Source organism: Meleagris gallopavo, chromosome 1 (genome assembly GCF_000146605.3).
Source record: "Meleagris gallopavo isolate NT-WF06-2002-E0010 breed Aviagen turkey brand Nicholas breeding stock chromosome 1, Turkey_5.1, whole genome shotgun sequence".
NCBI classification, from domain to species: Eukaryota; Metazoa; Chordata; class Aves; order Galliformes; family Phasianidae; genus Meleagris; species Meleagris gallopavo.
This window is the reverse complement of record NC_015011.2, coordinates 114,730,486-114,753,518: the sequence shown is the minus strand read 5'-3', so window position 1 is coordinate 114,753,518 and position 23,033 is coordinate 114,730,486. Positions and strand designations below refer to the sequence as shown.

The 23,033-nt window shown below is 42.5% G+C and overlaps 1 protein-coding gene across 1 annotated transcript; it reads left to right on the top strand.

Moving 5' to 3' along the window:
* The first annotated feature begins 2,223 nt into the window (after positions 1–2,223).
* LOC104914930 (ralBP1-associated Eps domain-containing protein 2-like) lies at positions 2,224–10,408 on the top strand. The gene is made up of 4 exons (XM_010725484.3): positions 2,224–2,523; positions 5,103–5,248; positions 7,304–7,409; positions 8,297–10,408. The coding sequence occupies exons 1-4, from the start codon at positions 2,419–2,421 to the stop codon at positions 8,363–8,365; spliced, it is 426 nt and encodes a 141-aa protein (XP_010723786.1). The 5' UTR covers positions 2,224–2,418; the 3' UTR covers positions 8,366–10,408.
* Positions 10,409–23,033: the final 12,625 nt, after the last annotated feature.

Here is a 23,033-nt window from a genome sequence, read left to right as displayed (position 1 = left end):
TTTTTCTTTTCTCCAGGCCATTGTTTTATCCTAATTTCAGTTTTCCTTCTTATTTGTAATTGACATTGTAGAGTTCAAGTCTACTTGATTATTTCTACATTGCTTGAACACACCGCATTTTATCTAGACATAAATAAGAGAGAGTTGGTCTCTTTTATATTCCATTCTGTAGGATAAATTGCTGAATTCTTGCTTGTGGTGCCAAATTTGATGGAGACTCCAATGAGAGCATGAGCACCAGAAACAGCCTGCCTGGCCAGATTGCTGGAGGTTCTGGTGCCCCTATCAAAGAAAGTTGTTTCAGAGCTGTCTCTCACACATCCACCATTGCACTGTGTTATACAGCAGAGCTATACCATGAGGATTTCAGAGAGCATGCATACTACATGACTCTCCAAAATAGTGGATTTACTCTTGATGATGTCTGTAAATGGGCGATTTGTCAAAGTGATGTGATTTGATGCCAACTTTATTGCGTGACTCTGCTGGGGATTTGAGCTTTGCTATCACCAAATCATTTGTGAAAGCCCCGTGGATCTGCCAGAGTGCAGCTACCAGTGCTTTGAGCTTTGATTTCTTTCAAATGTATAAAAAGTGGTTATAGAAGTCAGGGAGGTTACGGGCTATTCAGATTGCTGATAAAGAGATGTTACATTGCATTAAATGCATTTTTAAAGGTCTTTGATTTTTGTAGACAGAAAAAAAAAATTGCTTTTTCCATTTCACTCTCCTATTTGCAGCAGAAATCAACAGATATAAAAGGAGCTCTTCAATCTCAATGAGAAAGGTTTCCAGAACTGAAATGTTGCTAACCAATAGCTATTTGGAATCCAGATGCTTACGGTACTAATATTCCAATAGTAGTGGAAAGTTACAGTAAGTTTATTTTTATTTTGCCATCAGATAACACTACAGATGTGGCACACCTAGAGGAGGGGGAGCAATCTTGTCAGCCAAGACAAATCTTCCTCCTCTCCAGAGGAATTTCACATGCATTTTAAAAAAAGATCACAAATCTCTCTCCTCTGTGTACATGTTCAACACTGTACGGTTGAAGAGCGGCAGTAACCTGACAGAACTGCTTTTCCCCTGCAGCTTTCTGCTGAGCTCTTATTGTTTTTGTTACAACAGAAAGGAAAGTGGAATGAAAAAAAGAAAAGTCCTTCATTTTTAAATACACCGAATTCTGCACATTCTGTCATTTTTTTAACCTATGGTTTAACGCTGTGAAACTTCTGCCCGCTTCAGAACTTGATGGGTCTAAGAAGAAATCTCCTGGCAACAGCAAATTAGGTTCTTCAGCGTGTGACAGGTTATTTTTTTGGCTAAAATTCCAGCCCCTTTAAAGTTTGAGGTTTGCCTTGAACTCCTTTTTTCTAAACACAAGCTTTCACCTGGGTGGAAATGAGTCTTTTTGGAGGAGAAAGCTCGATGGCAGGCTGCCTGTCCTGCCTGGGGGCTGCTGTCAGCTTGGCTCCGACTTGACAGGAGCTGGGAAAGAAGAGAAGAGGCAGTCTGCGAGTGCCAAGTGCCCTCAGCCTCCCCACTGCTGCCTGCCTTCCCGTCTTCAAAAGCCAGCTGAGGCTTTTTAGACAGAAAACAGGCGTGCCCTGTTTATACCGTGTTTGCTGCAGCATGCCCAGGGACAGGCAGCTCCAAATCCCGGTGCCCTCGCGTAGCAGATGTGCCATGCCATGTCGTGCTGGAGCAAATTGAACAGTGCTGGAAGATCTCAGGGTGGGCACCGCCAAGGGTTAACCCTCTTTCTGATGTTCGCCTGTGTCAGACACGCTGCTGGGAGGGAGTTGTGGTTTGCTGAAGTGTAGACCTGTGCTTTGAGGGTTCAGCTTGGTTTCTGTTTGAAACATGAGAAAGGAGGAAGGAAGAAGATTATTTGCCTTTTTCTTTTATGGCTGGTGTTTTCAGTAGCTTTACTGGAATTTTTGGTATAATTCATACTTTCTCACTCCAGCCTTACCAGCTTCAAAGATAGAGGCTTACGCCAGTGAATTTTCATCTGTTTCAGGAGGTGATAAGGTGATGGGGTGCAGCCACGATCCTTCTAGCATTTATCCACCCTCACCTTGGTTTTTCATTTGAGTACCTAGGCCTCAGGGAGAGCCCTGGAAGGAATTCTGGGAACAAGGCCATTTATATTTAGAGATGCATATAGTTCCTAATTTTTCTCAGGAAAAAAAAAAAATACAACACTTTTTCTCTTATTTCCTAGCACAGTGAAACACAAGAAAATAGTTTCATTAGAAGCCAACAAAATACATATGTCATCCATTCAGCTGTCACCCTAGGACTCTATTTCCCCTCCCGTTGAATTGTTAAAGTAACTTTTCTTTTGTGTATGATGTTTTCTTTCACTGATGTTATTGCATGTGACTGCTAGTTGTTTTATGGGTGTAGTAAATGACTGATTTGTTGTTACAGACAGAGCAAGTATCTGAGGTTGAATTACATCCTCAGATGAATAGACCCCCATCCCAGACAGAAGAAAACAGCTCAGCAAAAAAGGTGAGACCTGCGTGTTGTACCGTTGTTGATTGATTTGCCTTCATCAACAAACGTAGTTGTTTTAAGATTTAAAGCAATTAAACTGAGGGTTAGGGTTACGTTTTTACATGTTTACCTTCTCTGGAGGTCAAGGCACTAGAGAGAACTGGGATGGTGTGTGACATCAGCTCTGATAAATCATTAAGAAGGCTCTTAGTACATACACATCAATGCACGTGCTTGAAGAAAGGGAGCTTGCCATTTGTTTCAAATCAATAGGGGGCTTGTGAAGCTTTAGGGGAGACAAAAAAGGATTTGATTGTGCTTGACCCCTTTCTCACTGTAATTCTTCCAAATTGTGATGCACTTCTTGCTTACAGTTATTGAGGATTCAGTTTTGATGTAAACGTCTGATGTAAGTCAGAATCTGCTACTAAAGTGTACATACAGTGGGGGAGATTTGCTCAAAATATTTGCTTACAGTGTGCAATTTCTAATATCCTTTTGTATGAACACAATTTGTATGAAGTAATCACTGAAGTTGTAGTGGCATTCTTCACAGATCCTGGCTTATGAATGGAATGGCCCCATCAGAGTCTGTGAGCATTTCCCTGCTCCTGGTCATGTTCCCCGTGCCTCCTTCCATCAGCCTTAGACAAAACAGGTTTTTGATAGGGGGCAAAGGCAGATCCTCCCTTCTCCTCCCCCTTCAGCATCCAAAGAGCATACACAAAACCTTTGCTCATCCCAATCAAGAACTGCTGTCAGGTGATACGTCTAGTACACGTCTTGCCAGGGAGCATCATCACACTTCCTCCCTAATGGGAGGTGCAGACAAATGCTCTAGTGTCCATTCCTGTACGTGATGAAGCTTTCCAGGCAGTGTCCTAGCTCCACCTGTGCTCAATACATCCTATTTCTATCCTAGCCCTGTTTGTTTCTTGCTACATTACAGCCCTGTTGGGACAGTGAAATTCTTGTGGTTCACCTTCTTCATGCTCATCCTCTTCCCACTGGGCACCCAAAAATACAGAGCAGCACCTGGCTGTGGGGTGCAGAAAGCACGTGGTTGGCACACTGCTGACTCAGCTTGTAGGGCTGGTGCAACAACAGCCAAAGAGCCCTTTTGCTTTTAGGTATTAGGTATTTCTTCCAGTACTGTGCTTGAAATGGAACATAGATTAATCCTGGGGATTTTGAAGTATGTTGGAGTTTTAAGGTAGACTGCAGTTGCGTACTTGAAATCCCAGTAGTTCATAGCTGTTGAAGGCATACACAAGTTCCTTTCCTGCCATACATCATGAGCTATGTGCAAGCATAGGATTTCAGAGCACAATGTTATCTGAGTTCTGTGCAGTGCTGATATGCTGATGTCTGGATTAAAAGGTCTCATCATATTCTGAATTGTTTTTAAAGTAATGGCAGAACTGTTTATTTTTTAAATGTCTAGACCCCTTCTCTCCTTATAATTCTAATTCTTCTAATAATTTTAATTACTAATGGCCTTATGTTGGTTTTTTTCTGGTGCTGTGCCAGTCATACTAGTCTCTTCTGCTGAGTCAGGCTGTTTACCATAGCTCCTTTTCTTAGGATTGCTTTGTCACTGTATGCTTCTTTGTTTAGTTTTACTCCTATATTATTAACAAATGACCAAACCATAGTAAGGAAGATAGTCTGACCCAGTAGCATACACGGTGCAAGTGATAGTAAAACTTGATCTCTGCTGTTAATTGTGATATCAAATATGTAACTTTTGTCAAATCACTTCATTTTTTTGAGTCTTAGCTTTCTCATTCTTGAAATAGAGCAGTAAAAGTTATATTGCTTGTAGAAGCGATCTAGTAATTAAATGCTCTGAAAGGCACATATTTATATTTCAGCATAAAAGCAGCTATAAAGTATTAAACCCACTTCCCATTGCAAAAAAGTAAGAAAAAAAAGAGGTAACTTAAAGGCGTGAAAACAGTTCTTACTACTTAAAGGCATAAAAATCTAAAGCTTTTTGTTTTACCTGCAGAGTGGACTCTCTCTACGATGTAATTTATTGAGAGATATAACTGGACTTCTACACTTCCAACATGTTGATTTTGCATGGATGATTTTATGCATGTGTCTTTCTAAGCTTTTTTCGATGTTGATTCATGTCAGAGAGTTGGGGGGGAAGCAGGGAGAGAATGTGTGCTAGGGGGTGAAGGACTGAGGTAGGAAATGGGATGGAAATGATTGATGATTGGTTTCTATTGACTGAGCGCAATTAGAAATAAATCTTGCTTTGGTCACGATGATTTGGGGCCAACTTAGGGCTAGTGTATACATTCACACCCCTTCTATCCCTTTCCCAAATGCAATCCAGTTCTGAAGAGCCTGTCATCCAGATGAAGATGGAACAGCAGTGTAATCGTTTCACTCGTTAAAGGGTCATAGGAGTTATTGTTCCTTTGAACTAAGTCAAAAACCCAAGAGGCTATTACCGAATTTAGATTAAGCCCTGTACCACTTTAAATTATGAAAGCTTAGGCCAGATGTCAGCAATTTCTGTCCCGACCTGGTGATGGGACGCATACGACCTGACTTAACTTTGCTGTGCTTCTTCCTTGCAGGAGGTTGTTCTTGCTCAACCGCCCTCCAAGCCGGCCCGCAGGAAGCTCCGGACAGAGGTGCAGGGGCTGGAGACCCCTGAGCTTTCTCCTACCGTAAATGTGACCTCTTCCCTGCCAGCAGCAAAGCCTCACCTCCCAGTCCAAAAGTAAACAAGCTATACCATGCATGCCTAACTGCACCATCAGATCTGACGTGGCAGGGTTTGCTCTTTGCGTGATTTTGTGCTTAACAATTCCGGCTTTCAGAATACTTCACAAGATACAGGTTTCTGAAATTTTCGTCTGTCCACTCCAGTGCAGACTAAAGCTGTAATGACTCTAAGTTGATAAGCCTCTGCAAAAGGTCCTGATTTGTCCTATCTCTGTGCCTGGTAAGGCACATCTGAAGAGCAAGCCTTGCCTTACTGTTCAGTCAGCATCTCTAAGTCAACTCCTTTTAGCATTGTGAGCGTGCGTTTTCACATTGCACAAACCTTATGGAATTTTGATCATTTGCTTGGACAGATAGAGCAAGTTCAGTGCCCAAGAATCTGAGTTGTTGACTGCTTGATGCGTATCCTTGTGACATTTTTTCCTCACGAGGAGGGTTAGAAATGAGCCATAGGCCACCTGTGATAATCAAGTACCAAACCCAGCATGTGTTGTTTGCTCTCATAAAAACAGGTTGAAGCTGTTAGCAACAAAACTTATAGGATTTCAATGTAAATGTATTTAATAGCAGTATAGAAGGGGAACAAGAAATGGTAAGTGAAGGCATTTGAAGCCCTTTTGCATCTATACATCTCCCTCAATAGGAATTGTCTAGCCTGCTTTCACCCAAAGCCTTACAAAGACATCTGATTCAGCGTGAAACTACATGGAGCTGCCCCAGTCAGTTGAGCAGTTCTTGGCAAGCCATTTGTCAGCAGACCAAATCTATGTTTCAGAGATGGAGATTAGAAGAAATGATAAGACTCATAGGATGCGCTGCTTTGTCCTTTAGGAGTGCAAATTCCATAGTGGTTCAAAGACAGAGAATAGCATTTGTTAATGTCTCAACTTAATCCTGTCTTGTCGATCACTTTCCTTAGAAGTTCAAATGGAGCTGTATCTTCCTGGGTTGTTTTTTTTTTGTTTGTGTGTGTGCTACTGTTTGTTTCCTGATGGTTTTACTCTATAGCCTGTGGAGAGCAGTTTGAAGCAAAATAGTGAAGCAGAAAGCTGATGGTTCACTGGAAGATAATAGCATAAAGACCAGAGTGCGCTGCAAAAGAACCTGTTGTAAAGATCAGTGCCATCAGCTCTGTTAAGAGAGTGAGCTAATGAAGACAGCATACCATTATGGACCTTATTTAAATAGGATATCTGTTTTACATAAAATTTATCATTGAATAACTTTTGCTGCCTTACGTAAAACATTAAAGTAACCTATCTGGAATGAGGCTTGGATATTCACCTACTATTTTCTATATTTTTGTTCCTTTTTCCTTTCACTACCTCCATCTCTTAGAGTAGATCGGTCTTTATATATTGAGCTGTCTCTGTTTATACCTAACTGCCCGATAGCAATTTCCTCCAACTCAGTCACCGTGGGTCATAAAGTCATAATGATAATAGGTGAGGAATCTTTCATTTACACTGCCAAAGAGATAAGACAAGTCTGTAAGTCATCTACCTGTATCTGTTTGTGACATCAGATGGTTTTGGTAGAAATAACTACTTTTGGGGGGGAGGGGAAAGAGGGGGGAAGATGAATTTTCTAAGTGAAGAAGCTCTAGAATCAGTAAGTCCTCAAAATAATCTGAGACAGTATTTTCATACCGATGTCCTTTTTTTTCTGAATAGAATGGTTTTTGTGTTTTCTTTTAACCACTCCTGAATTGTTAAACTGTGCAGTGTCTGAAAACGGCTAAAATGCAGACACTGCAGGAAGTACAGCTATGTAAGGGCTTTTCTTAAGCTGAATCAAGTTTTAAAATAATTGAGACAGCCTAAAATGTTTCTGTCACTTGAATTAAGGAGTGTGACCACTTTACTTTCAACCCCCATCTCACTTGGGGGTTACATTTTTCTTCATTTAAATATGTAGTTTGTACTTATCTTCGAAGCATATTCCGGTGTGTATAGTGTGTAGACGCACAGAATGGATGGCTGGTCTTCTGGCATCAGTCACTGTTGTTGGGGCTGTTAATTGAAATGTTTTCTATTTATCTGTCTGGCAGACAGACTTCCAAGCAGAAAAGGGCTATTCAGACTGCTATACGAAAAAACAAAGAAGCCAATGCTGTGCTCGCCAGGTTAAACAGTGAGCTCCAGCAGCAGCTAAAGGTAAGGAATGCACTGAAAATCAGTGACAGAGCTCCCTACAATTGGTTGTGTGGTAGGGCTAGCAGAGAATCTACTTCATCCTTTCAGATGAAACCTACTGCGTTACTTCCTAACTTTGTGGAAGAGAATAACTGTATTGTATGTGTGGCTAAAATTAGACATTCCAGGAAAAGTTACCACCTATGTGCATATGGCTTCGTTGGCAGCTGGAATAAGTCTAGAGGATGTACCTTGTCTTTCTGAAAAGTCTGGGTAATGAGATGGTAGCACCCACCACAGGTATAGCTATCTTGTCATCTGATCAGTTGTGCTCCATCGCTGTCTCCTGGAGTCACACATTTGGTGTACATGGACTGGCTAAACAATGCTCTCCACCTGTTGGCTTGTCTTTTAACATGTTCTTAAGGGGCTACTTTCTTATAAATATTCTGGTTTTATTGTTCCCTCTGTCCAAAGATATAACCAAATTCAGCTTTATATCTGCTATGGCTTTTTTCTTTCCTTGTGTATTATGAACACACTTGCCTGGGAAAGGCAAGGGACCCCCAGTTACATTTGTTCTCTAGTCAAGATGGAAGTCTGATTCCTTGTTCAATATTAACATAATTTCTTAACTCACTTGCTTGAGTTTATCTATAGTCTTTCTTTTCTTCCATATGCTACCTTCAGTGTGCTTTGATTCACATAATAGGCCTATGCTGTTACCTATTTATTACTTCTATTACCTGTGGTTGAGCGGTAGTGGTGTGGTGTTTTGGGACAGCAAGGAGAATTACTGGAACAGCGGAGCCCCGGACCTCTTCTCAGCACCAACAATTTGCCAGGCTGCTCTTCATGGGTGTGGGGTTATGTGCAAGTGCTGAAAAAAATCTCTCTTCATCCTCCAGGAGGTCCACAAGGAACGAATTGCCTTGGAAACGCAGCTGGAGCAGCTACGCCCTGTAACCGTCTTGTGACCTCCAGCTCACTGTGCAGCAGCAGAGCACGTGCACCAACAGCCTTGCAACCACCAAGGTGACGTGGTGGGGTCCCTGGCTTGCCCTCCACACCCTGCTGCACCTGCTTGCCTCTGCAGAGGGGGAAGGTACAGAAAGCAAATACCAAACTGTCAGATGGCTCTGGGCAGGTGCTTTGCCCTCTTCTCTCCCTCTTCCCAACCTAACGTGTAAATGCAGTTTGCCACTGAAATGAATGAGAGTATTTTATTTATGCCAAGAGTCCCTGATTTATACATATTCTTGCAACGCCTCCTATCCTGAATATTAAGAGGTACATAATTCCAGAATTGGTGTTTAAATATAAAACCCATCCTCTGAGATGGGTTCCTGGATGTTACCAGTTCCTGTAGGATGGTAGAGGACGTGTGGATTGAAAGCACAGCAGGAATCCAACACATTAGATGAAAAGAGTCTCTATCCACAATCATGTGTCAGATAATTATTTTCTTAGTGCTGTTTATTATTCAATCACAGATGTATTTTAATGTTAGAGAACTTGTATTTTATAAGTTACAATTCGTAAGAGAGAACAGTAAAAATATTAAATTTTTATTATTTTGGAAATTACAAAAAAAAAATCTGTTTTTTGAGCTATAACTCTTTCCTATCACTCATATTTGATCAGTTGCTTGCAACTGACGGTGTCTCTGCATAAAAAATTTCTTCAAACCAACAGTGTATTTCTAACAAGAGGTTAAAAATGCATTCTGGGCATTTTTGTAAAAGCTGTCCTGAGTATATTTGTATTGGTCTGCTTTGTTGTTTTTTTAACAGCTGCTAATTTGTTTTAAGTACATGTGTAAGAACTGTATTTCTAAAAGAAGAGAGAGATCAGAACTGCTTCACATGAGATTGTAAAATGTATGATGGAACCAATTGCTTTGTACCGCAGGCTTTCATTCAGGTTCTGTTGCACCTCACTGGAGATACCACTGATAGGATGAAGCTGCTAATGCCCATCTGGTTTTCAAATGAAGAAACAAAGATTATTATTATTATTATTATTATTGTTTTTACCTGGTCTGCTCCAAGGCCAATTGAACTCCATGGAAAATTTTCATGGGTGCAGTGGTCATTGGCTTTGATCTCAGTTCTCGTGATGGAAGCTGTCTAATTAATGTTGCTTTATCTCTTAAGGGGCCAATATTCTTATACTGAGTGATTTCAGAGATATTATGAACCTTGCTCCCTTCATGGATATGATGTATGCTGTGCTGCTAGGGTATGTCACCTAATTGTTAGTCATTTTAAACACAATGCTGCTTGTGTTTCATATCCAGTTGTTTATTGACTTAATATAAGTATACACCTTGCAAAAACTGTGCAACAGATTGGGGGTTTTTTTGGACCATTTTTGGTCTTACACATTCTCCCATTAGCTATATGATGGCTCTGGGGTAGAGAGGAAAGAGGAGCAAATTTGAAATAAGTAGGTGGCCTCCCTTTGGGGTGTGTCATAGCATGGCTGCAGTGAGATATCGGAGGGCATCAGAACAGCCAAGAGTTTTGTTTGGAGATAAATGACATCAACGGGAAAGTGTAAAGTGATGAGGAAACATATTATTTTTGCTGCAGTGGTTGCGGATGTGGGATATGGATCCAGAATTCTAAAGGTGACTTTAGTCTCAACACTTACTGCAGAATTGTTAACAAAAATCTGTTTGTATAACACACTGCTTTTGATTATACTAAACATCACTTTGTGAATGAGCAACAGCCTTTTCTCTGGATTTGGGACTTTTTTTGTGGGACTGTTGCTTAGATGGAGTCAGATGGTCATTTCTGATCAGTGACAAAATGTGAGAGCTGCAGACTCCTGGGAAGCTGCAAAAGAGCTATTGTCCTTGTGCTGTCAGTGGTGCTGTTTGAAAACTAGCATCGTTTATTTGTAACATTGAGTCATTCCTGAAATTTTATTTAGGTTAAGTGCTCTTCTGTGTTTGCATTTTAGTTCTCATGTTGCGTTTGGTTAATAAACCCCCGCTATTAAATTGGAAATAACCATATGGCACCTTTCGTTTTTTCTTTTATGTGTGATTTTTGAGGAAAACTTTTCAATGATTCTGAAGAAACAATATGTATATTGCATTTTTAAGACAGTGAGTGACTATTTCACGTTTAATAGGGACTTCCTCTGGTGTCATCCTCCATTTACTTCACTTGAGTTATTCATTGAATAGGTGGTGTTCAAAGATTCGTAGAATCATAGAATGGCCTGGGTTGAAAAGGACCACAATGATCATCTAGTTTCAGTCCCCCTGCTGTGTGCAGGGTTGCCAACCACCAGACCAGGCTGCCCAGAGCCACATCCAGCCTGGCCTTGAATGCCTCCAGGGATGGGGCATCCACGACCTCCTTGGGCAACCTGTTCCAGTGCGTCACCACGCTCTGTGTGGAAAAACTTCCTCCTAATATCCAAGAGTAGAAAAGGCTGTTTTCTGTCTTTTTCCACCTAAAGTACCTGATTACCAACAAAGAAGTATATACTTAGTTGTTAGTCTACCATAGGAGTTAGTAAATTTATAACTTCACTGTCTCCGAGGTTAGATTTTGAGAGGTGCAATCAAATGCCATGCTTAGCTTTAAGGCCTAGAATATGAGTTAATTCATATTCTGTATGGTGTAGTATTTGCTGTGATGATGATACAGTAGTTGACATGGAGATCAAAACAGGATATTCAAGGAGAAATGTTGCTGTGTTATGCATATGTTGCCTGAAAACGTTCTTCTGCGTTTCTTAGTCCTTAAACATTTGTGGTATCCCATCCAAAATAATAAAGCTTCCCCACTTTTGGGAGGCTGTTAACATTTTGAGAGAGACAGGAGAAGGCATAATGCAGCTGTGTTTCTGACAGTTGTTTCATGCAGCTATGCCCATGGCTACTATTAACAGACCAGACTCTGACTGGTCAAAATTCATATCTAAATCCAGTACTGCAGATTTACAGATCACAAGAAAGTGATCAGCTTTAAGCCAGGAGTGCCTGGATCAGAACAGAAGCTGGGACCTGCTTGTGCCTAACTAGGGAGCAAGAGCAGCTTCCTACACACCAAATCTTGCTTTCCTTGATTCCTTTTCTGTAAGCATTAGTACAAAGCAGAGTATCTCCAGCAAGGTAGGATACCCAAAAAGAGAAGCTAGAACATAGCTTCCTAACATCTGGGAGCACGCACTGACCATGCAAAGTGCACCTTTTTATGTCTTTGCTTTCTTATAGCTATTCCAGTTTGGACAATTGAATAGTTTTGTCCACAAGACTGCGCGGAGCAGGGTCCTAAAGAGGCTATTGCACATCCCAGATAAGGATCTTCCTTGGAGTGAGATTGTATGTGTAAGTGTTCACTCACACATCATAGAATCATAGGTTGGAAGACCTCTAAGATCATCTGGTCCAACAATCCACCAGTATTTCCCACTAAGCCATGTTACCATGTTCCTCAGTACAACATCTAAATGTTTCTTGAACACCTCCAGGGATTGTGCACTTCTTTATGGATCTGTTTGTGTTTGTTACATCCAATAACTTTCTATATTTGTTTCAGTATGTGGTAAGAAAGAGGAAGAATGCCTAGCTAAGTACAGTGAGTGGTTACCTTCATAAATGAAGCCATCTTTATTGGAGCCTTTAAATATAAACAGTGACCTGATAATTATGCAAGGTAAACAGTTTCTACTTCACAAGCATTCGTTTGAACAAACTGTCTGAGAAAAAAACATCAGTCCTTGGTGATCAATGCCCTTCTCCTATTTATTAAATTAATATTGAATGCAGAGGAAACGGTATCACCTCTTTCTCGAGTGTTCTCCATTCTCTCTTCCATAGAGTTTTGCTGACGTAGCAAAAATGTTAATGAATTAGTAGATCAAGTCCTGTTGTTGGTAAGTTGGCAAATATCCTTCTCAACTCGCAAGATTGTCTCTGAACTTTTCCTGTGTGTACAGCAGTACTGTTACTGCTAGGAACTCTGTAGCCATGCTGGAGAGAGGAACTTGCCCGGCTTTCGTTGATGTGTGCACAGCTCAGTGCTGTCAGGGCTAACCAATGCAGGGCGATGATGACTCAGGCTGAAAATAATTCCACTGGGATGGCTGGGGTTGGAAGACTTCACAGGAGGTGGACATGATAAGGAAATTGCCTTTCACTGGTATGTATGTAAGCTGCCTTCCTCCCTCTGGGGCTCCAGGATAGGAGAAAGACAGCCTGGAAGATTCAAGCCAGTGGTTGAGGGGGTCTCTTTTTTCCAGCACCGTCAGTCCTTTGGCCTTCAGCAATCACGGTCCTTGACAAGAAAATACACGGAGTTATGAAAGTCAGATGGGAAAGAGGCCCTAGTTAAGTCACATATTTTATTGACTGAAGAGTAAAACTATTTTTTTAGGAAAAAGATCTCCAAATGATGTAGTACCTTTGAGAAGAAATTATGTAGTTTAAGACTTTTTCCAGTTATCTTCTTGATAACATGCTATGAACATACGCATTATGTTTTACTCTGTTACTGATTTTTTAATGCAAAAATGGTATTGCAAGCATTATCATTATTAATATAAAAAAATACCCTGAAGCTATTATATATTTGAATTTAAACTTATGAAGTAGATAGCCAGATTTAAGCAATTTGTTTTCACAGCTGCAGAATGTCCATGTGGTAAGTTACAAAATGTATAGCACTCTATACTATGCCCATCTAATTTTGGAAAATGTATGTGATATGGAACTGGGTGCTACATTAAAATAAAAGTGTCCAATAACTTCAAATTTCCATGCTTTTGTGGTTTATTTAGGATGTTGACTGTGCAGATCTGATGGGAGGGTAGTAACTGTGACTCAGTATGGAAAAAATAGAGGCTCGAGATGGCTGACCTTCAACTATGAAAGATGAAATCACTTAGGCTGGGACTGCGTGTATGTGAGGGAGAGACAAAGAGAGATTTATTTAAAGTGAAATCATATTTCCTTAGGTTTCTGTTAAGTCAAACCTTCATCTTTCCTTTGTCAGGCCTCACGTTGTCAGAGTTCAGGCTTAGCTCCATGACAAGCCTGAAGAGGTATATCTTTCTCTCACCCTGGCAGCACAAACACAGGAAAAGCCCTTCCATGTGTGTCCCACACTCTTGGCCTGAAGGTGCTCAAGGAGGGCAGGGAAAGGAACCAAGTTGTTTCCTGCACCCCAGCGATTGGTATTCTCTCTCCCCTTGGCTGACAGGTAGATCCCAAGGGCAGCCCATCAGCTGTGAGAGTTGAAACTAGAGAGAATTAAAATGTCTGAAGGGCTGGCCTTCATAGGCAGCAAGCTGGAGGGGATGGTGAACTTCTACTTCAACTAGTGTGATTTTCAAGAATTATGTCCCAGCTATCCAAAGAGCAGGTCTTTAAATAGGAAATAATTAGTGATAAATTAATTCTTACAGCTTTAAGCCACGACAAGGGATGTTTTATTGGCCTGGAAATATGTCTCTAGTGCACGTGAGGCACAAGGCCAAGGCGTTAAAAACTTGTAAATATTCTGTAGGGAGCTGTTCAGCATTGGCAGCAGAATGGATTTAGATGACTTTTCCATTCTTAATTTTTACAGTTGTACGGCACTCCAGGGTGCCTTCATGCAATTCCAGGTTGCCTTTCGATGTTTGGATTCCCGTTATATTTCTTAAGAAATAAACACATCTTCCTGCTCTAGAAAAGTAGTTCTTGGTGGAAAAGAGAAAGAAAAGAAATAGAAGCTTCAAAAGCCCTTTCTTTATACTTGAGCAGGAGGCCTTGGGTATGTGAGATCAAATCACAGTACACTAGTGAATCCCCAGTATTCCTGCAACACGTCTGGAAACAGTGGCATTATCTGTGTCCCAGCTGCACCAATCCAGTAGTCTTCTAAGTGTCGCATCCTAATTCCCAGTTAGATCCCAAGTTGGTTTACATTTATTGATTGCTAATTTAAGTAGCGAGAGCCAGGAAAAAGGTCTTTCTGAGGACATTTTGAAGATGCTTTATGCATCAGAAATGTGATGGGCTTAACATCAAGGATACATATTACTTCCGTGGGAGGGAGAGAGAAAGAGGGTGATTCTTTCCTTAGCTAGGCTGTTTCCGCACATCACAAGAAATGTCACTTTTTACTTCCTATCCTTGGTTTGTTAAAGGAACTTACTCATCACTGTGCTGCGGTTTTCAATGAAGCATGGATGTAACAGAGGAAACGTGCAGGTAACTTGTCTGCCACAGCCCCTCCTTGTCTGTAGAGAAGGGCAGCAGTGGAGCAGTGGTAGTGTGTCTAGCCCTATGACAGCAGCTATCACGAAGGATCAGGCAAGGGGAAAAAGAGGAAATGTTGTCAGTCTCCTGTAAAGGTAGGAGCAAGATGGAAAGAAAATATTGTTTGGGAACAGATGAAGTAATCACAGTTCTGAGGTGGCAGAGGAGTTGCTGCATCTCCACCACTTCGCTCCAGCCCCACACACCAAAGTAACATGCTTAAAAAAGCTCTGCTGAACACCTCGCTATCAGGAGGATTATATGTAGGACTGCCACTTGATATACAAGCTATTTCATTCCAAGGTCACTTAATTCTTTAAGTAGTTCATGCTGTCTGTCACAGAGTGAGGGTATGTGAAATCAATCATACTCCCCTTCAGCAGCTTGATACAAAGTGTTCATTGTTTGCTATAGGGTTCATGCTTTTATCTACAAGAGAAAAGCTAGCGTGTGATCTTACCTGCGCCTTGTTTCCCAGACCTGTGCTTTTCCTAAAGGTCACTAAATAGTCAATGAGAAATGATACTTTCCAATTTTATTAAGGAATTCTTGCAGTAATTTCCCTTCATAGAAGCCGCCTCAGGTCAGCGGGGTGTGCACATCCCGAAGCCATGAGTACATGGGGAGCCGTGCTGGCGGGCATCGCTCCCAGCCAACACAAAAAGGTTCCTTCAGAGTGTCTTACTCTGGGCACTGAAGAAACCGATGCTGCTGAAGTCACTGGTCATGTTGGACCTTGCCAAGGTGACATGCTGACCCAACCTGCCCAGCAGATCTGCCCACAAACTGACATGTCATGCTCCGTATATGTCACAATGAGTGACATGATTTAGTGGTATGGTAGCGATGGGCTGGCAGTTAGACTAGATAATCTTAGTGTCTTTTCAACCTTAATGATTATATGGTTGTATGATTCTGTGATAACCCAGATATCTCTGGACAAGAAATGGCAAGCAGTGGTGGTGCAGCCAGAAGAGTGATGGCACTGTTACTGGATCACTGGCTTTTGCGTGAGCTGGAAAGTCCGAGCAGAGCCCAAGCACTGACAGGTTCCCAGTCAGCAGTCTGGGAGGCCTGGCTGCTCTGTTCTCTCTTCTGAGCTTGTGGCTTTGCTCTGGTTTGGGGGGGTTTGGGAAGAAGCCTGGACTGCAGGTGACAGAGCAGAGGGCTCTTCACAACATGTTGGCAGGGTGCAGTTTGTTTGGTGACTTCTTGCGGCCTGTCAGCTCTGCAGGCCATTTATTGAAACCATCTGTGGAAACCTGTGCTCTGCTAAGGACATGAGTGCAGACAGTCAGGAGCGCTTGACAGAGTTTGGAAGAAGTTACAGAAATAATCTTTGAGTCGCAGCTACACTAATGCAGACCATGTGGAGCTGATGCTCCAGATGTCATAGAATCATAGAAACATTTGAGTTGGAAGGGACCCTTAAAGGCCATCTAGCCCAACTCCCCTGCAGTAAACAGGGATGCCTACAGCTACACCAGGTGCTCAGAGCCCCGTCCAACCTGACTTTGAGTGTCTCCAGGGACAGGGCCTCAACCACATCTCTAGACAACGAAGATTTTTTAAATAGGACTGTACAATCCTGTAAATGGAGGTGTGAATCTCTGTCTGTCACTCTTTTCTCAATGCTTGCATCATTTGACAGCAATAACATTTTTGTGAGCCACCCTGTCCTGTGGAAGGCACATTCTGTAACCAGGTGTTTCTCAGTGAGCTGCGTGGAAACTTTCTGCATGTGCTGGAAATGGAACGTCAGGCCTTGGCTGACTGAGAGTCCGTATCTCACTGAAAAGCAATGCTTAAAAATGTGCATCTTCAGACAGATAAAAATTGTCCTCTGACCTCACCTGTTTTGATTTCCACTCTCTCAGATAACAGCACTGCTTGTGAGCACTGCCTGAGAGGGCAAATCTCAACCTCCCAAGCTGCTCTGCAGCTTATGGTAATGGTCACGCTGAGCCTGGGCTCTGGAAACTTGCAGACAGAAGAAGAATTCTGCTGGCAGTTTTTACATCCAGAGGTGTTTCATTAGTATTCTAAACTATTTAGTCTCAAGAAGAAATAGGAGCAGGATCAAAGGTAGGAGAAGATTGAGACATCAAAATTAAGTTCTAATCAAATTAATAAATATCTCAATTTTTATTCCCATTAAATAGATGTATTTGTTGCTTCTCTTTGAATTCGCAAAGCCCTCTGAGACTTGCTCTCATTCCTACACTCAGAAATCACTTAACTTGCCTTACATAGTTGTCTTGTGTCATTAGGGAAGAAATAACAATTCAGCTTTTGTCTGAAAGAAATCAAGTCAGTTGTTCATTGACTGCCATACAGTCCTCTGATCTATTGGATGGGTGCAAGTTATTTAATTCTCAGCCTAGATGAGTGTGTAACTGGCTGGGGTTTTTTTTGCCAATTGTTTTAGTATGTGTATTTTACAGAATCACAGAACTGTAGGGCTGGAAGGGACGTCTGGAGATCACCTAGTCCAAGCCCCTGATAAAGCAGGTTCCCTACAGCAGATTGTGTAGAAAGTGTCCGGATGGGTCTTGAATAGCTCCAGAGAGGGAGACTCCACCACCTCAATGGGCAGCCTGTTCCAGGGCTCTGTCACTCTCACAGTAAAGAAATTCTTGTGGGTGTCAAACTGGGGAATGTGAATTTGTTTGCTGTATGTTTAATTTTGCTGTAAACAGGTGCTGAAAGTTTAAAGCAGTAATTCTGCAGGTTGAGCTAGCTGCAGTGCTCAGGAAGACCGGTCTGTTTGCATTGTGCAAGTTGAATGAAATGTAAAAGTAGATTAAATTAGAGAAGCTCTCTGAGGACTTAAGAAACAAGCAGGAAAAACAACTTCACTTTAAAAGGTTTGATGTTTACTTGCACCAAGCCATGCTGGACAAGATGTTGAACTCCTAGTGATTCAAACCTATGAATCCAGCTTTCATATACACAAGGTGGGCTTCTAAAGAGCAAGAACAAAAAATGAAATGGGACACTTGTTTAATGTGGCTTCTGGCCCTGAATCTTTACTCCTTATCTAGGGCCCCTTTCTAATGCTTGACCACTGATTTTTCATAATTAAATCTAAGCTTACTTTTATCTAATCCCTTGCTTCCAGCAGCTGGAGCTTTAATACTTGTCAATACTCTGAGAGAGCAGGCATGCAGCTGTAGAGCTCAGCTTTTGATACACATATAACAGCACTACTGCAGTCCTGCAGTATTGTATCTAATGTGTAGGTGATAGCCATATAGAAAACCTCAAACAGGCCCAGTCAGTATCACCTTTTTCTTCCCCAAGAATAAATAAGTGTTAAGGGGAATGCTTCATTATCTGGCACAGGTTTTATTCTAAATCAGAACATTCTAACTGACATAACTGGAAGTGGAGGCCTATGGATTTGTGTGCATTGATTTTGGCTAAGTGGCTTTCGACCAGATCCACCTTGACCAAGAGGAAGTTTTCCTTTACCCATACTTCTCTCTTACCTCCAGGGTCTGCAATTCCTGAGGGCAATTCTTAGCAATTAAGACTGAGGCAAAGCAGGCATTTAGAATCTCTGCCATCTTAGTGTCCCCTGTTACCAAAGCTCTCACCTCATTGAGTAGGGGCCCACATTTTCCCTAGTCTTCCTTTTACTGTTGACATACTTAAAAAACCTTTTCTTGTTATCTTTTACCGTCTTTCCAAGGTTTAATTCCAAGAGGGCTTTAGCCTTCCTCATTGCATCCCTACTGGCCTGGATAACATTCCTATATTTTTCCTAGCTGGACAGGCCTTTTTTCCACATTTTGTGGACCTTCTTCTTTTCTTTCAGTTTATCCATGAATTCCTTGTTCATCCCCACAGTCCTCTTACCACCTTTCCCCAATTTGTTACCCTGAAGTCCAGGGTAGCATTCCTACTTATTGCTTTGCTTGTTCCACACAAGATCTTGAACTCCACCATCTCCTGCTTGCTGCATCCCAGGCTTTCCCCAACCACCACATGTCTGACCAGCCTTTCCATGTTAGTAAAAATGCGGTCAAATAGCACACCCCTCCTCATCACCTGCATCAGAAAGTTACCATCAACGCATTTAAGAAACTGCATGGACCTTGTGTGCCTGTTGCTTATCTGACAAATATCAGTATGGTTGAAGTCCCCCATGAAAAACATTGCCAAGGATCATGAGGCTACTTCCAGCTGTTTGTAGAAGGTCTCATCCACTTCTTCATCCTGATCAGGTGGCCTGTAGTACACACCCACAATAGTGTCACCTACATTAGCCCACCCTTTAACTCTTAACCCACAAGTTCTCCATTTGTTCATCATTCTCCACCAAGTGAAGCTGAATACGTTTTAGTTACTCACTCACATAAAGAGCAACTCCATCACCTTGTCTCACCAGCCTGTCTTTCCTAAAGAGGACATAGCCATCCAATATCCATCAATATTGTCCCATTAGAAGTGCTTCTGTACTAACCACAATATTCAGATTTGTAAAGATATTAGAAGTCTTTCTTTGCTGTATTTCGATGATATATTGTAGCCTGTGTATATCTCAGATTTAGCATCAATTGCTATCCTTTTATCTAGCTTCATGTTCTTATGGGGAAAACTCATAAAGCTGCATTCTTGTTATTGTGTCCTGGGGATACCAGAGAGCAGTGGTCTTTGTTCTGAAAGCACTTTGGGGGCAGATAAATCACAGTCTATGTTTCTGGCAAAACCAGCCTGTTTCTTCAACAATTTCTCTTCCATCAAAATCTACCTAACCCAACAACGTTGATCATTACCACCAGCCTTGAAGCAAACAATCCTGACCTCAGCACATAACCCACTTCTTGAGTATGGTCATTTCAGAGAGGCTGAATTATTTGATCAGCAGTGTCCTAATAACGTGTATGCAGCAGGTGCAGTAGGGCTCAGTAAACTGATGAAGTATGGACTGCCCAGGCTCAAGAGTCTGGGAGCTGAATTGGAAAGCTAATACAGGATGAGCTAGTCAGAGAGATTATTTTTCCTCACGGGCTATAAGAGTTCCATAAAGCTGTCTGAAATCATGCCTTGCTAGAAATCCAGTCCTCTAAGCTTGGGAACTGGATTCCTTGGCCCTCCTCCTTCTCTGTAACCATCTGAGAAGAGGATTGGAAGATCTGGACTTGATCCATCGTTTGCATGAAGACAACTGGAAAACTTCCACCAATGCCAATGGAGGCAGGTGCTGACCCTCGTAAAGCAGTAACCTATGCAGTGCATAATAGTAGAAGCCTATGACAGGCTTATAAATAAATGTATTAATGGAATGTGTTACAGCTGCATTAATAAAATATTATCCGAGGGAAATAATCTGATTAATTCTGAGAGCAAAAAGTGCTTGAGGCTGTCTTTACTTGTCACGGTTTTTGATTCTTCACTACTGATGCTGCAGACGAGTCTGGCTCTCAGGCGTCTGCCCCCTGAGAGGAAAGATTGTCCCAGCATCAGGGCACGAGCCAAGGAAATCTGGATTCAAATCCTTCTCTGCCACATTCTTTTCTGTGTCCCTGGGAAGCTGTCAGGGCTGAGATTAATCTTGCTTAATTCCACCTAAGCAAGAGTTAAAGCTCTGGTGTCATCTGGGTTCCTTCCGCACAAAGAGGAAGAGGTGAATGCTTCTGGAGGCCAATTCCTGCTGTGCCCTGGTGCTGACGGGCACAGAGCTGGGTGCAGGAGGCTCTCAGCATCTCTTTATGGTCCCAGCAGCACTGGTACTTTAAGCCATTTTGAGGCAGTGCTGTTAATCAGCTCGAGAAATAGAAATGCCTTGTCACCAGCCTGGCTAGAATTGGACCTTTTTAACCCAAAGCAGTCACATCCTTTGGTGTACTGTGAGGCTATTAGTGCTGGCCACCAGAGAGCACCAGATGAGAAATGCATATGGGTGGCAGTCACATGCGGAGAAGGAGCATCAGAGGTGGAAATTTTGGGAAGCTGCCTGGTTTTTGCCTGGCTGGCAAGGGGGGGTGAACCTCATTGTCAGCTTCTGCCTTGGCTCTAGGCATGCCCCACAGTGCAGCAGTGGATGAGGCCTGAATGAGCCGCAGCCCTTGAAGATCCCCAGCAAGACCAGCCCTGGGCCGCACCGTGGGCCATGAAGAGGGGCCCACAGTGGAGCAGGAGGGCTGGGGGAGGAGCTGCTGCCTGCAGTGGGGCCCCATGTGGAGCAGTGAAGGATCAGCTTGGTGGAACTGAGCTGCTCATTGTTATGAACCTACCACAGGTCACGCTGCCACAGGGCCACCCTGCCTGCAGGCCCTGGCCCAAAGGAACACTGCAGATTCTGGAGACTGTGTGGTGGGAGGGGCTGCTCCCACTCCTGTCCTACAGTGTCATACTCAGCACAGCTTTAGCACACAAGACAAGGAGCCCATAGTGTCATCTGTGCCAGCCTCAACAGCCAAATACTTTCTGCAAACAACGTCATCAACAAGCCCCAGCTACTGCAGGCCCCAATCATGAAAGGAATTAAGGGCGCTTGACCAAATCAGCACAGAGCCAAGCCCTCACCCACCCCCATGGAGGCTTATGGCAGCCCTTTCCTGCCATGTTCCTGCAGAAGCAGAGTACTATGGTGCAGCGTCACCACCACATAGCCCTCTGACTCACCGCCACAGCCCATCTGGTGTGGTCTGGCCTGTTCCTCACATCGACTTGTTTTGAAAGTTTGGGAAAGTTTGTTTTACTCTTGATTTTTCATTTTCACACAGTTTATTCCATCTGGGCCTGAAAGTCAAAGCATGCAAAGATGTTGCAATAGCAGCTGTGCTTGCAAGCTCTCTGTCCCAACTGATAAATAAATGCAGAATATCTCAAGGAGAACTCATATCTAAAGAAGACGAGACCAGCTGTTAAAAAAAAAAAAAAGAAGTATTGAAATAAACCCCTGAATCCATCAGTATCTGTGCAAACTTGAGTCAGTTCTGCTGAAGTTAAGGATCCAGTTGGGTCAGAGAACATTGCTCACTGTTTAAACCTGCTGGTGCCTCACTCTTGCAGGAACTTGAGGCTGCATTAAGCAGCTATTGGCAGTGGCACCAAGTGTCTGCAACCCTGGTTGTCATTCCCAGCATATGATTTGGAAAGACCAGTTCCAGATTCTAGCCACTTGATTATAGATCGTGCCTCTTGTGTATCTCTCTGGTTTGCAGTGTGTGGGATGCTGGTAAAGTGGGAGCAGAGAAGCTGAACCAAACTACTATTTATTTTTCCTCTATTTGATTCCAACTTTTGTTGGTTTTAATTTGCCTACAGGCTGCAGCACAGGGAGCAGCAGTACCTGTTCACCCCAAGTTTAGCTTACTATGGTGCAATTCTCCTAGGAGCAGCAGTGAAAGACAGTCCATAGCAGTCAGTTTGTTTTGGTATGTTTCCTTAAAGATGGTACAGTTCTGTTGGATTCATGTCTCACCTTTGATTTCCTTTGTGTTTCTGAGTTAACTCTGGAGAACCTCCGAAAGTCTCAATTGGTCTGAGACTTGCCTCTTGCAAGACTACCTGGTTTTCCTGTGGGGTACCACCTCTGTCTTTCAGCTGAAGAGCAGTGGCTTGCGTTTGGTGCAGCCATCCTGAGGTCCAGGCAAGATATCAGGCTGACAGTGAGACACAAACTCCCCAGGACACGCCACCAGGTAGCAGCCACCAGGATGTCTTCTGGCAGCAGGAGGACACCAAAGAGTATTCAGTTACAGGTCTTTCCCCTCTTTCAGCCTCTCAGATCTTGACCTATTAGAATCACAGCACAGTTTGAGTTGGAAGGAACCCTTAAAGGCCATCTGCTCTGCAATGAATGGGAGCACCAACAACTCGATCGGGGTGCACAGAGCCCTGTCCAAACTGACCTGGCATGTCTCCAGGGATGGGGTATCCGTCAATAAAAAATACATTTATTTCTTCAGGTTTATGAAGATGGGAAGAGGACGGTAAAGGGAGGACTGGCAAACACTTGTTGCCAGGGGTTGGGAAGCTGTTTGAAAGGGACGCCACACATCAATGCTTCAGCAGAAGTTGCAGTATTGTACCTGTACTTAAACTCTTGGAGAAGCATATTTCATAAATCAAGAAATAGCTTCATTAAAAAGAAAAAGGTTTTGCAAACAGAGGAGGTAATGTGTAAACATGTGTAGTTTGTGGCCATTTACCTTAGTATTAAAATGCTTAGCATTAGAAATAAAAGCTTCTAGCCTTTGTACTTGCGAAACAAATTTTGAAAAATGCAGATCAAGTGTAAACCACCACTGTATTTTCTTCCCAGGTCTGCAGAAGTCTTGAAACCACAATTTTGAGAGAGGCAATTAACTCCTTAACCTAAAGATATGCATTGACATGGAGCACTGTTAACAGTTCCCTTGCTA

Bases quoted from the DNA above. Each gene is read 5' to 3' on its own strand.
- LOC104914930 (XM_010725484.3), top strand. From the start codon at position 2,419: ATGACTGATTTGTTGTTACAGACAGAGCAAGTATCTGAGGTTGAATTA. The intron at 2,524-5,102 runs GTGAGACCTGCG...TCTTCCTTGCAG, and splicing joins AAAACAGCTCAGCAAAAAAG to GAGGTTGTTCTTGCTCAACC. The intron at 5,249-7,303 runs GTAAACAAGCTA...TCTGTCTGGCAG, and splicing joins CCTCACCTCCCAGTCCAAAA to ACAGACTTCCAAGCAGAAAA.